The 14,561-nt window shown below is 38.4% G+C and overlaps 2 protein-coding genes and 1 pseudogene across 2 annotated transcripts; 1 reads left to right on the forward strand and 2 right to left on the reverse strand.

Moving 5' to 3' along the window:
- The first annotated feature begins 748 nt into the window (after window positions 1–748).
- Window positions 749–1,592, forward strand: LOC141839110 (putative calcium-binding protein CML27). The gene has a single exon (XM_074726777.1). It carries the CDS (start codon window positions 838–840, stop codon window positions 1,411–1,413), a length of 576 nt encoding a protein of 191 aa, XP_074582878.1. The 5' UTR covers window positions 749–837; the 3' UTR covers window positions 1,414–1,592.
- Window positions 1,593–5,537: 3,945 nt separating this feature from the next.
- Window positions 5,538–8,404, reverse strand: LOC141841815 (zinc finger CCCH domain-containing protein 53-like; annotated as a pseudogene).
- A 2,160-nt stretch (window positions 8,405–10,564) lies between these two features.
- Window positions 10,565–11,421, reverse strand: LOC141811516 (transcription factor CSA-like). The gene is made up of 2 exons (XM_074699543.1): window positions 11,196–11,421; window positions 10,565–11,122 (listed from the first exon to the last, which is right to left on the reverse strand). Exons 1-2 carry the CDS (start codon window positions 11,386–11,388, stop codon window positions 10,674–10,676), a joined length of 642 nt encoding a protein of 213 aa, XP_074555644.1. The 5' UTR covers window positions 11,389–11,421; the 3' UTR covers window positions 10,565–10,673.
- Between the last annotated feature and the right edge of the window lie 3,140 nt (window positions 11,422–14,561).

Here is a 14,561-nt window from a genome sequence, read left to right on the forward strand (position 1 = left end):
GAAAAGATAAATTAAGAAATTACAGTTGAAAATTGATCTCAATTCTAATTTAAGGTCTGATTGTTACACATAATTGTTATTTTTATAATCTTTTAGTATTAGGTCCAGCAAACAATTATCAAAGGGACAAAATCTTATAGTCAAAGGAGAAAGGACGTTTTTTTGGTCGGCTTCCGTGTGAAAGGAGAGACTTTTTTCTCATTCTAGATAAAATATATTACAGATGATCCAAAGGACTCTTAATTAGTTCTTTTGATTTCTTTCTTTGAATTTTACACATATTCAACATGCTCCACCGTCATAACACTTTGAAAAGTATATGAATCTTGTAGAAATAATTTTGTAAGAGACGTTGCAGAAAAGGAAGGATACCAAATATCAATTAATGAGCATATTTGACCAAAGACAGATCTTAGTGAAGATTTTCAATATCGTCGAAAATCTATTTGCACAAAACTTTCTCAAAATACTAATTTTCAACTATATTTATTTTTTTTAATCTTATAGTCATTAATAATTGCTCAATTTGACAAAATAATGATGTGAAAACTAAAGTGAAAGGTAAAGTGGTAGAAAAAATATGGAGCATATTTAAAATATCAAAATAAATTTAAGAAAAGTCTTACTAATTTTATTATATTTACTAAATTTATTATTTTATAAAGAAATTTAATGTTGTTAATAATTTGAGAGTAAGCATTTTGTTAATGTTAAAATGAAATTTCCACTAAAAAAATTCAGATTTTGATCCTCCTTTATAATCATTGAGCCATTCTTTGCCGTCACTCTTCTTCCATCGTCGTTCTTTCGTGGCCGTCAACGACGTGGGAAGCTGCCATGGGTGAAGTAGGTGAGGCCGTCCAACAGCCGCTTCCGGCAGCGGAACTCGTTCGTCCGTCGCCGTCCTTCCGCCTCAGGACCCAGAGCCTCAACACCCTCCGCCTCCGCCGTGTCTTCGACCTTTTCGACCACAACGGCGACGGCGAGATCACCATCGAGGAGCTCGCCTTCGCCCTCGACCGGCTCGGCCTCGGAGCCGACCCGGGCGAGCTCCGATCCGCCTTCTCCGCCTACATCCCTTCCGATCGCGCCGGCCTCACCTTCGAGGACTTCGAGGCCCTCCACCGCGCGCTCGGCGACGCCTTCTTCGGCGGATCCGCCACCGAGCCGTCGGATCTGGCGGTGGTGGAGGAGGAAATGAGGGAGGCGTTCCGGGTGTTCGACGAGGACGGCGACGGGTTCATCTCGGCGGCAGAGCTGCAGTCGGTGCTGGCCAAGCTGGGGCTTCCGGAGGGGCGCAACATCGAGCAGGTGCGGGAGATGATCGGCTCCGTCGACAGCAACGCCGACGGCCGGGTCGATTTCGGCGAGTTCAAGCACATGATGGAGGGGATCGCCGTGTGGGGCGCCTGATCTTCGCAATTTTAGGTTTGTAAAATTAATTCTGGTTAATTATCCACCAAAAATTGTCCTTTTCAATTATTATTATTCATAATAATAATTATTTGAGGATATTTAAATAATCAATATACAAGTAAGACAACTTTTAGATTGGAATTTGATTGCTGCTAAATATGATTTGGTTTTTGAAACATTTTCGTTTTTTTTCTTCGTCCAGTTTTTCTGATATCACATTGGATTCATCTTCATTCATTTGGATTGGATGTCCAAACGGTTGAAGTTTTAGCTGAAAATCTTTCTAATCTTTAAAATATGTCTTTTAAAATTGTTTAAATGTGGGTATTAGATCAATTAATCAGTTGATTTATCTTTTTTTTTTACAAGGGCGAAAGCATCTATAATAAAACACTTCCCTTTTGATATTTGTTTTATAGAAAAAACACTATAACATTTTGTAAAAGGAAGACACTGCCTTGATTTTTTTCCCTTCTATCTTATTTACTATGAAGTAATTGTCAGGGAATAAATTTCATGACAAATATAATAATTATTTGTAGGAAAATAAAGGATTTACAGCCTGCGGTGTTGTATAATGTAGGCACTTGAGACTCAAAATCTCATGCTAGAAAGCATGAAAGTTTGGCGAGGAATCATAAAATGATGATATTTTTAAATTTCTGTATAAATCATATAAATTTTCAGTTATTTAAAATAAAATTTGATATACATTTATTTCATTATCCAAAGAGAATAATTCAATTTTTATATTTGCATGGCTTACAACTAAATATTTGATTCAGTTTTTTTTCCAATTTAAACCTTATATTTACTTTTATTTTCAAAATGCATCTCTTAATATACTAAAATTATGAAAATGTTATCTTCACTCAAGGAATGGCAAAGTAATAAATACTTGTCATCGTTTCACTAAATTGATAACTCTTTTCATTTCTCATTAACTAAAAAACACTCGGATAAAATTAAAAGGGAAAAAAGGGAAATAAATAAATAAACAAACAAATAAAATGCTTCGATCAAGCCCTATCCGCTCTTCTCACAGTAGCGGTTTTCTTTCCCTTCTTCTTTCCAAATCGAAGCGCATTACGACGCAGCGAGCTTCGTCGAGAAGAATGGAGTAGCAGTAGGAGAGTCGAGGGAAGAGAACTGGAATAGTACTGGAAGAAGAAGAAGAAGAAGAAGAAGGGAAGCGTCAGCGTCGGTGGCTAGGGCAAAGAAGGGAAGCGTCCTACGTCGTCGAAGCGGCGGTGGTGATCCTCCGCCGTGTCCGCACTCGTCTTCGTCGTTTTTCCCCTTCTGGCACCCCTCTCCTTCCTTCTCGGCCTCCCCTCCGGATCGGCGAAACCGTTGGGATTCTACTGCTTTCACCATGGAACTGCTGACATTGCTTGCCAATCTTTCTGTGTGACCGTCATTTGATTTTACATTGCGGCTTTCTCACTTGGATTTGGGTCCGATTTTGTGGGCACCCTGTCTGCTTTGTTGAATTTGGGTATTGAATTAACCACACAGTGTTCGTTTTCAGCCCAATTTGGGAATTGGATTTACTCCTCTATATCAAAACCGAACTATTGACTTCGTAAACATCGTTGTAGCCTTATGATTCCTCGTTTCTTGTCTCTCGGTGCAGGGTTTGACGTAAATGAAGGCCTGATTTTACAAAAATTCTTACAGAAAGAAACTGTTCACGTGATAAATATTGAAGAACTTAACCTGAAGTACCTTAAAAAAACTGGCCTATCAACACTGTTACTGTCTGAGGAATTTCGTGCATCTGTTCACAGACCTGATCAAACTGCTACTGAAATGAGTACCAAATACATGCCAGTTTTGGTCATTCTCACTTTCTTCTTCCAGAGCTCTTCAAGAATCTGACGCGAACTCATGTACTTGGATGTCTGGATTGAATTTTGTTGATTTGGATAAAGAGGGAGCAGATTGTGACAGAAATATTTGCTACTTCTTCAATATGTAAGTGATATTGATCTCGATATGTTTTTCTTCTCACCGAATTGAATTCTGTAGCTGATTGTCGAATCAGGGCTAAAAGGAGTCTCTTTTGTTACATAAATTTTAGTTTTCTAAATGTTTTAATATTTTAAAGATATGATTAATGGCGAGAAGAGAAGACGATGTTCTAAATTCCAACAAATCTCCTGATCACAGTCCTTCACCTAAATAGCAAATACATTCTCTACCCCCTTTTTTTTCTTTATGGACCGGTTGCTGTTAGTTTCCCACTTGCTTGCATTTTTTTTCCTTCCTTTTTTTCTCGAACAATGCTGCTATATGTTCACCTTCTGTTCGCCAAGTAATCCCTTATGACTGTTTCCTATGCCACACTTTATTGATTTGCCTTCTGTTCTTAGTAAGTCTCCTTTCTGCTTGAAAGAAACCTAACAATATGTTATGGTCCATGACAGTTTCAGTCCAAGGATGAAATGTCACTTAGAGCTGCAGCTCTGCAGCAAGCTTAATTACATTCAGGAATCTGATTTATCCCCTAAATCAGAGCTGACCTGGTATTAATAGAGGCCATAAACATGCTTTGTCCTTGCATTACAATGCCAATATGAAACCTTGGCTCGATTCCTGGAAGAAATTTCTTACTTATGATGAGAAGTTCATGAATGAATGCAAGGTGAATCTATAGTTCATGAATGAATCAGTAGATGCTGATAAGCTGCCAACTAATTTGGATATTCCCTATGTTGGGTGAATGAGTAACACTAGCAATCTCCATTGCACCGACGGGTGGAATTCTCGAAAATTTGTTGTGTCAAGATGTTACTTGCTCAATGACATTAGAGAAGAGACAGTCTCATTGCCGAAATGAGGGGATGAGGGGAAAAGAGTGTATTGAGGCAAGGAGGCTGAAAAATGACAGAGATCCTCCATGGTCTCCAAATGAACCATCACACCAGCCCTTACTTTCGGTAAGTGCAAAGATTGCTCAACCTAAACTTTTAAACACAGTAATGTATTGTATTATTTCACATGCATATGACAGGATACACCCAAAATTTATATCTTTATAAAAACATTTGAGTTTTTGATGTATTCCAACTCAAAATTCATGGCATTTTTATGCACAGAATGACTGAGCCTTCATTAGATTACTATTCCATTAGTATACAATTAGAAACTTAGAACTGATAAATCTTATTTCAGGCATGCTGATTTCTTCAACCATAGCTTTCATAAAAAATAACATTTTATCATTAGATGCTAACCTATGTGAAAAATATCAAGCTAAATTAAACATAGACCATTAGATGCTAACCTATGTGAAATTAATATCAATTTCTTGCACCTCAACTTAGGCTAGCAATGTCAATCTGTAAGTACCTTTGCCCATGAGTTCCACTATGACCCACTATGATTATTGTTAATCACAATAACTTGGTGCTTAGCAAGATTAATTAGTTGCGTATGACTATTTTTGAACTGAGACAGTTCTATGTTTAATGATTTCTCTAAATATTTGATGGAAGTTTTGTTATAATATCTATAACAGAGTAGGATTTTATATATGTTTGTAAGATTCAGTATTTAATTGGTGCAAAAGAGCCATTTTTATTGTTATCGAGCTTTTAAGAGATCAAAATCAAGTTGTCATTTTTATTGCAGACAGCTCAAGTTGTGCAAGTTTACAAGTGGTCTCAAGAGATCACATCCATTGCCGGTCCCATTGCTGTCTTTGGAGTCACCACTTGCTATGGCCATATCCTGTCCCACTCTGCCAACTCTTCTATCTTATCCTGTTGGTATAAGCCCCATCACACCACCAACTGGCTACAGAATTGTAGGACCACCACCAGCCATGTAATTTGATCCAAAAATACTCGTTAAGTAAGTCATCAAACTCAAACACAGTTTTTAATAATTCATTGTTGTTAATTTTTTTGTGAATCATTTCTGTCTATCTTGAAGTCAGCTACAGTATGGGATCAACGAACAAAACAAAAGCAGAAGCAAAAAGAAACAGTCGAAGTGTGGTCCTTCACCTCATCAGTTCCTCGCAGAATTCTGTGCTGTTTTATCAATCATATCCTTTAAGGTTTCAGTGCATCGATTACAAGGCAAAAGGAAAAGAGAAAAAGCAAGAAACATAATCATGGGAAAAAAGCATTTACAACTTTACTTTTGTTACGTTCCACTATCCTTTTCTGCTTTACTATGTGTCGATACAATCAGATCGAGCACCCTTTCCTGCTTTACTATGTGTCGATAAAGCACAGATGAGTAATGAAAAAAAAAAAGGGATCACGACAGGCTAACGGAGACTTCATCGTCTATGTTGAGCTTCACATTCCAGTAGCTGCCTGACCAGAGCAAGATTCTATGTAGATTTGAACCGTGCAAAGCTCAGGTTTCTAGTGGTTTCACCTAAACGAGGGCTTATCTAGCGAAGAAGTAATCGGCAGTAATGCAGAGGGAATGAAATGGCGAGTATTCACAATGTCAACGAGAGGAGAACCATCTTCGTCGTTAGAGAGTGAATCCAGCATGAACGATCGGTGAGGCGAATGGGCTATCAGGCAAGCCATGGTCAATGCTGCAGTGAGACACAAGAGCAAGCTATAGCAATTGTTGTTTCTTGCTTAAGGAGAAGAGAAGGAAATTCAGAGCTTGACGGAAACCTTTCTAGCAAACCATCATCTTTATCGAAATTGTTCGCCTTCTCTTCTGGTTCAGCAACACGAGGGCTCTTATCTGAATAAGAAACGAAGAATCTTCCGAGCTAAGATGTGGTGTTCAGAAGGTGAGGCTATAATAACTATTGTGGCAAAAACTGAATTGACCTTCTGTTGGTGAGGTAGTGCCACTGCTACTGCTATCCACACTACTGATCGGTCTAGTAACAGCGACAAAGGGAGAGTTGAGGGAAACTGAAGCTGAGGACAAGCTTCTGTTGCTTAGGTCAATATGGAGACCCAAAAATCGCCTCCATTGCAGTTCGATGGATCGCTGTAGTTCCACTGCTTGTTGCTGCTCTTCTAGCTTTCTTCTCAGAAGCAGTTCCTGGTTGTAACTGCCACTATCGGACAACATCGGCACTGCTGTTTACCATCAGCAAAGAATTTGAACAAACATAGAACAAACAAAAGAATCAGAGAAACTGGTTGCATGATCTAACCAAGTTGTTGAAGGTGATCAAAGGTTTCAGCTTGCTGCTGCTGCTTCTTTCTGAAATCAGAGGTGTCAAGAACAATTCATCAACACGATTATAAGATCGAAAAAGAGCTAACAATGAAGGCGTGCCTGAATTTATCAGGGTTCTTGATCTTCTCCTTGTAAGGCTTGACGAGAACCCGAGAATCGCGGACGTTATGAGGATTCCCCATGGCCAAGATCAGCTTCACGGTCTCCGGGTAGACGAAGGTCACGAAACCAAACATTCTCTTCTGTTGGAAAGGGATCCTCACGTCTTGCACCGGCCCGTAAATGCTACAAAACCAGGCAAAGAATGATCAAAGATTGCATTTATATGCACAAGAAGTAATTGAGATGCACAGGATCGCCCTGCAACCTGAAGTAATTGGAGACATCCTCTTCAGTGAATGTGCTGTCAGCTGGGAACGTCAAATAAATCTGTGTCGAGCCAGGATTCTTCGTCATCAAATTGCCTCTTTCAGTTCTTGATCTACCCATGAAGTTATGAGATTCCTCCCCTGCCAGCATCATCTCGGCGACGGCCGCAGCAGCTGTTGCTCTGTTAATAATTACAGATTCTTAATTTTGTATTAGATGGAGAAGATAGCAAGCATTTTGAAGCAGGAAAGGTGGCACCTTTGGCTCGAGAACGACGAAGGCGATGGCGGCACCGAACCAGTTGGCGAGAAGGGGAACGCCGATGCCATGAGCTTCAAGGCGCTGGCTCCGCCCTCCGGGAGCCCGTGGAGGAACCGGCAGGCGTTGCCGTTCTTGCAATAGCCTCTCGCGAAGTAGACGCACGGCTTCCAGGCGAACCCGTCGCCGGAGCTGCTCCGGTGGTGGTCGTAGCCGTTGGTCCTCCACTTCATGCCGTTCCCGCTCGGGCCCCGGTACTCCATGTCGAGGCGGCACGGTTCGCCGCCGTTAGGGTCCGAATTGCGGACGGCCGCGCCGTAGTCACCGAGGAATAATTCATCCATTAGATCGGCGCCAACGCCGTCATAGAAGGGTGAAAGACGGAGATTATTAGGGCTAACGAGCTCATCGGAGCTCCATTGCTCATCGCTCAACCCATCACAGGCGGTGCCGCTGTTGGAGTGGGATAAGAAGGAGGGCGGCGGAGCCCAGGAGTTCTGGCGGAGGAGCACCGGCGAAGCTGCGGCGGAAGGGTTTCCAGTGGCGACGCCGAGCTCCACGCCTGCTCTCTCCACCACCGACTGGAACAGCGAGTCCGGAGCGAAGGCAAGATGAATCATCCCTTGCTGGCCGCGCTCCTGCATCAAGAGCGCCCGTATGATCCTGTGGGCGTTCTCCGAGTCCAGGGCTTGGATCCTCGACATCACCACCCTCGTCGCCTCGAAGCCATCCATGGCGGCGCGGCAGTAAGCAAGTGGACGCAAGCAGCTTCTTTTCTCCACTTCCGCTGTTAAAGCCTCCCTGCAACCACCAAAAGAAAGCGACAGAGCATCAAAAAGCCCTCTTTCTCACCCTCTTTCTCTTATCCTCTCTCATTCACAACTTCTTCGTCGTCTTGTTGCTCCGACTGCAACGCCAACGTTTAGTGCTTCCATAGCTTAGCCGCGGCTTGTTGCCAGAAAACCAAGGTAAAGCAGTAAAGGCCTTTATTTCTTTTCCCCGGAGACAGATCCAGGTGGCATTGCCATGGTCAGACCTGAAACTCCTCTCTCCTCGCTCTTTTGTTACATCTCTGAAGCCATCGGAGCGATTCAACAATTTGACTAGCAATTTAGAAGATGACAGTGGAGACCGGAGAGTGAATCGATCAGCTGCATGGATTATTGATTCATGCATGCGGATGGTGATCTACTCGCGGTTTCATGACGCACAAGGAAACTCATGGGGAGCTTAATTATCTATAATTTACTATAATCTTTTTTATTTCATATTAAAAATTTATGAAGAATATAATATGAATTTTTAGTTTTATTAAATTTTAAGCCCAATAATGATGTCCAATAAAAATTTAATAAATAAACAAATAAAACTATATTTAATAAGAGGGTAAGGTTGAGGGTGATGTCATGCACCCACCAAATCCTCCGTGGAAAATAATCAACGAGCCCACTTGATAGACAAAGACAAAGTTTCGAGTTTGGGGAAGGTGGTCAGTTTGGACGATTATTTCCTTTAGGGAAAGTTTTAAAAACGCCCTTAAGTTTTTACATTCATCGAGAAATAACGGCAAGACTTTTAGTAAACGTCAACAAACCCCTAGCTTTTAAAACCTATCAAAATTGCCCTTTTAATATTTAAATTAATTAATTCAGTAAGATAAGATAGATATTAGTAGTAATCTAAGATTTTTTTTAATTTCAGCCTATAAATATAAGGATATATAATATTAATTTTCTATAAAGAAAAGTAAATATATTTTATAATTAAGGGAAAATTGATAAGAGAATGGCATTTTGCTAATTTAAGAATAATAATATAAGATATATTGCATCATTATTCTTTCATAAAGAAATGGTAGTATATATAATCAGAATGTATATATATAATTATTAGAGATTAAAATTATTGATGATACATTGATCATTTTAAAATAATAATTTGACAGATATATTACTTCATTCTTTCATAAAAGAAAAGTTAATCAAATGGAAAAAGAAATGGAAAAACTAAAAAACTATAATGGGGAAAGTTAAATTTTAAGATAAAAAAACATACAAGCAAAGCATTTTTAAGGTATTAAAGAGCAAGCGCAATAATAAGAGTTTTAGAGTAGACTGAAATGTCCAAATCTAATTTCCCTTTTTATAACCTTCCGATGGAGATTTTTTTGTTTGTTTGTTTATATTTTTAAATACAGTGATCAAGATTGGCTGAGGAAGCCGTAACAGAGTTCTGAATCTGATCCACCAAACCAAAATCTAGTCTTACAGATGTGTCAATCAAACAGGCAATTGAATTGCCATCCTATATTTTTAGGATGCACACTCTTCAGCAAAGTTGGCGAAATTAAAGCCAAATTCTGCATTTGGACAACTGATCGACGGCGATGCCAAAGTGTGGGCACAAAACATTTACTTTTCTTTGATCCTTGAGGCACCAACAAGAAGTGCTAGGAGGGCGAAAAGGGAGAGGTGTGTTGTTAGTTGGTCCCAAAAGATGCTGAGTGATCCACAAACAGAGCATGAAAGTATGTTTATCCCGGTGGAATCAAAGGAGAGAAGATGAGAACTCAATATAAGTTTAAAATAACTTAAAGAGGTCCAATTGAGAATTGAGGATTGTAGGGACAATGGTATCCTAAAGGTTCCATCGTATTCTTCTTCTTGATGAATCAAGTTCGATCAAGAACTCAAGTAGAGCACCCCTTTGCCGCTTGGACATAGATTCGCTGGTGAAGAGTCATTAATGCTGATTCATTCAGTTGGGTCAACATTAAGTTGCATGTCTGTTATCAGTGGTCGGATTGTCAAATTTCAGTGAGCAATTAGTTGCATGTTTCATTCTATCCGCTGCAATGTCACTTCTTGATAATAAAAGGGAGAGTAGAAAAATGAGTAAAATGTAAAAGTGAGGAAGGCCGAACTAAGAGCTTTCTTGTTAAACGATGGGTTGCCTGTAAGATCTCAATCTTTATGGTTAATGATCGATATTTTGTGCTTGGTAAAGTTGCTGCTCTTCGCAAAGGATTAGAAATAAAACCACCAGTGCCAGTGGTGGATCGTCATCTTCTAAGTAACTTTGCATCCTCGTACATGGCCGTAGGTGAAAGCAGTGAGTGACTCTCCGTCGACCTCCCTTCTCTCTTCTGAGCTATTGAATGCTGCCATGCTCCTCGTCCGCGTTCAAAATCTTCCATCATGATTTCTACATGTTCACGATCTCCGTATGATTTTCTGGTTCCCCAGTGGCTTTATTTCATGTCTGCCTCACTTTAATGGCCACTAGACTCTTCCTTAATGAGTCATAGGAGCAACCTTCAGGGTTCCACTATTGAAGTAGTATTTAATTAATTAGTTTATTAGCATCCTCGAGAAGTACAGATAGGAGTAAAGGATCAAAGTTCCTTCAGCAACCAATCAGTTCTGTTGCTGTCTAATTGAACGAAATTATTTTCTAAACTTCTATATTTCTCCAACTCCTAAGAAATCAAAGAAGGGCAACCTCATGCCTTCGCACCCGTGATGGGTTTTGCCACCGTAAGGCAAACCGTTGAGAGATTGGTCCGTGCAAGTAGAAGCAGCAGACTCTCTGCAGGTACCGCTACTGATGCTCGAATCGGTACCACTGCATGCATTCGTGTTGTTTGTCGCCGTCATCCTCCTCATCCTCCTCCTCCTCCTCCTCATAGAAGTGGAGTTTTGCAGTTCTCTCTGCTTCCTTGCCGTGATCACATGCCACTGGTTCTTCACTGCATTGTCAGTTTTTCCAGGAAAAAGCTTGGCAATGAGTGACCACCTGTTGCCGAACTCCTTGTGAGCAGCCAAAAGCAGCTCTTCTTCTTCCTCGCAGAAGGCTTTCCTGTTGATCCTCGGATCCAACTGGTTGAACCATCTCAGCCTGCAGCTCTTCCCTACATGGCAAAAAGCAGAATAAAAAACTTGGTTTTTTTTTAACCCCTCTCTTCCTTTTTGCTTTTTGAGTACCTGATCTGCCCTGTAGTTTCTCAGCAATCAGGTTCCAGTTCTGGGGGCCGTGCCTTGAGACGTGCTCCTGGAGCTTGGCATCCTCAGCTGGGTTCCAATGGCCTCTGCCACAGAGCTTCTGCTGATGGCATCGTACTCTCTCCGTAGAAGGAGAGTAGTCCATGGACTCCAGGAATGGAGGTGGTCGATTCATTTAGTTTCCTTCCAAGAAGCTGCAAAAGCAAGATTGAAGACGAAGAGGAGGAATGGAGGTCGGCGAGAGTTGGACAGATTTATAAGAGGATTTATCGAAGCCATACATTTGCTTGGTCTCTTTAGTTTCGGCAATTTACCAAAAAGGCGCAACCAAAGTTGTGCAGAATTCCAAAGACGCACCACAGTTTTATATTTTTCAAAAAAAAACCCCACTTAATTTTAAAAATATGCTTTCCATCTTTTTAACCTTAAATTAAAATAAAGAATTTAATTTTTTTTATTTAAACCGAATGAATCAAATTGAACCAAATATAAATGTAATTATTTCAATAAGGAGTTTCATACAAATTTCAATCCTAAAAAGTTTTTTTTTTTAATTTAAGTCATTAAATTCATGATAATCTCCTAAATTTATTTTTTTTTTAAACTTTGAGAGTTTTAATAAAAAAATTTATAAAATACAAAAAAATGTCAATAAAAATTATAAAATTAAAATTTGCTAATAAAAGTAAATAAAAATAAAAATACTTTTTATTTATTTTTATCTTTTTTTAATAGCTAATTACATGAGAAAATGAAACAAAATCAAAAAGAAACATAAATTAAATAACTAAAAATAATAATTTATTTTGATGCAATAGCAAGGGTGTTTTGTGATATCGATGCTTTGGTTAAATCATCACCATTTTGATGATGCCTTAAATTAAATCATCATAAATTTAATAATGTATTTTTTTTTAAAAAAAATGAGTGAAACGTGTTTTTTATTTTTTTTATTTGGTTGGATTTAATTTTTTTATTTTAATTTAATATTAAAAGGTAGGAAGGATATTTTTGAAATTAAGTGTGTCTTTAAGAAATTAAAAATTGTGGTGCGCCATTTGAAAATTTCTTATGGCGATGTTTATTAGAGTGAATCAGCGGTGGGAGAAAAAAATAATAATAAATTGCCACTTAGTTTCTCACGTGCACGATGTTTATTAGAGTGAATCACTGGCCGGTGGGAGAAACTTCAACGTAAAGTGGACGTAGCAAATGTAATGAATGTATTAAGCCTAGCAAGTAGGTCAAGTCAGATGGGTCAGGTGAATCATTTGAATATATTAGGGCGAGTGAGCTTGGTGGGTCGAGTGGGTTTAGTGAATAAGAAGAGCGAGCGAATAGGTCAGATTAGATGGATATATCGAGGGATTTAATCAGACACACATGGAGGCACATGTACAAACTAGGCTAGAAAGGAAGGATATATATATTTATATAACATGTGTAAATGGATCGTCACCTCCATTTACACGACGACACATGATGAAATGAGGCAAATAACAACCATGTTTCACAAAGAGATCCACGCCTAAATTTTGTCGGACTTTGAAATCCGTTGAAAAGTTTGCAGATCAGATCCTCAAGAAAAACATGGAAAATGCATATAAACTAAAAGATATTGTCGATCGTAACTGATCATCAGGTGCACGCATGTGAATCATACGAAGGAATGCATGTGGCGTCAGACAGAGACCACTCGATCGTCTCACCGTCTTTTGAAAGGAAGATGGATGGCAGCACTATTTTTCTTCAAAAAAAAAAACGATGGGATTTATCGTTCCAGTGGTCCCACCTAATCGGATCGTGACTGCAATTGATCACGGTAAAAAAAATATTATTCAATTTTATCGAGATTCGAATCCTTGTCCTTTTCTACAAGTCTACTTCATCGTAATCAACTCATCTATACTCTAAGAGTAAAATTGTATTGAGTAAACTTTTTATAGTGACCGGTTGCACTGTCGAAATGGCCTTATATCAAAAAAAAGAGATTTTTTGAAGATACGATACCTCTATATTAATAAAAGTCTACTGCTGAAACAGTACTTCAGTTAACAGCTACATGTTACTAAAAGAATTCATACCTAAAATCTTAGATAATATATCTCTATATTTACCATTTGAGATAAATCACTTCAATATCGTTGACAGCACTACTTTAATTACATGAGAGCACGTCGCCGGCCCTAATTAGGGAAATTTTAAAGGCGGCGAAAGATTGATTAATGTCATTTATATTGTAGCTTTTAATTAATTCTATTAAACCAGCAAACACATTGTCAGATTTTTCTCTTTTCTTCAGTAATCTATATATACTATTATTATTACTCTTCAATATTTTTATTTTTTTTGTATACATTTTTTATGTGTATGTGTATATTTTGAAGCTTTCATTCATTCAAAAAGCCCTTTTAGTTCATCTAGATGTTTTTTTTTAAATTTTACCCAATATAATTAATTAATTAATATGCACTTGGCTACATTCTAATTTCATTAAAAATAGATTAAAAATAATACACAATAGCATTGGAAACTAGTCTCCCTAGATTGCTCACCTATAGATCCTGATTCAAATAACCTGGCCAAAATCTAATAACGTGCTGTGGAATGTTAAGACCATCTGCAAAACCTGCAGAAAAAAAGATAAAAAAATAAAAACAAACTCACTGGGAAGAAATAAAAGACACGTATATACATTTAATGTTGACAACATTTTGTTGCCGAGATATAAGAAAATTTTCTTTAATTTGAAACCAGAAAATTACACTACTAGAAAAATGTTAATAGACAACGTGAAAAACGCGTTGTCTTTGGGGGTTAAAAAGCGTTGTAAGAGGCCCTGTTGTAAAAGGGGTCCCTCAACGACAACGCTTTTTAAGCGTTGTCTTTGTTAACATCGACAACACCTTCGCAACGCAGAAAAAGCGTTGTAAATATTACAACGTTTTTTGCAACGCTTTAAAAACGTTGTTTTTAATAGATATGACAACACATTTTGCAACGGTTAAAAAGCGTTGTAATTTTGTTACAAATTGCTTGGGTATTACAACGTTTTAAAAAGCGTTGTCTTTTGATTTTTTTTAGCAGTAAATAAGAAACCAATATATTTTGTAAATACAAAATCATTGACTACAAAATTTACTAAATCACATATAAAACATACAACTTATATTTATACAAAAACCATTGTTACAGCAGGTTCATAACATACAAGTTCATAACACATGTCCATAACATACAACTTATACAAAAGTTGTAGCATCAGGTCCATAACATAAAGGTACAAATTCAAGTTACAACTTCCAACATAGAAGCTCCATAACAGCAGCAGGTCCATAACAAAGGTTT

Source organism: Curcuma longa, chromosome 1, assembly GCF_044706935.1.
Source record: "Curcuma longa cultivar G26 ecotype Majalengka, Jawa Barat chromosome 1, ITB_CL_G26_1.1, whole genome shotgun sequence".
NCBI classification, from domain to species: Eukaryota; Viridiplantae; Streptophyta; class Magnoliopsida; order Zingiberales; family Zingiberaceae; genus Curcuma; species Curcuma longa.

Coding starts and splice junctions, on each gene's coding strand:
- LOC141839110 (XM_074726777.1), top strand. CDS start 838: ATGGGTGAAGTAGGTGAGGCCGTCCAACAGCCGCTTCCGGCAGCGGAA.
- LOC141811516 (XM_074699543.1), bottom strand. CDS start 11,388: ATGAATCGACCACCTCCATTCCTGGAGTCCATGGACTACTCTCCTTCT. Junction 11,123..11,195: donor GAAACTACAGGGCAGATCAG/GTACTCAAAAAG, acceptor TTTGCCATGTAG/GGAAGAGCTGCAGGCTGAGA.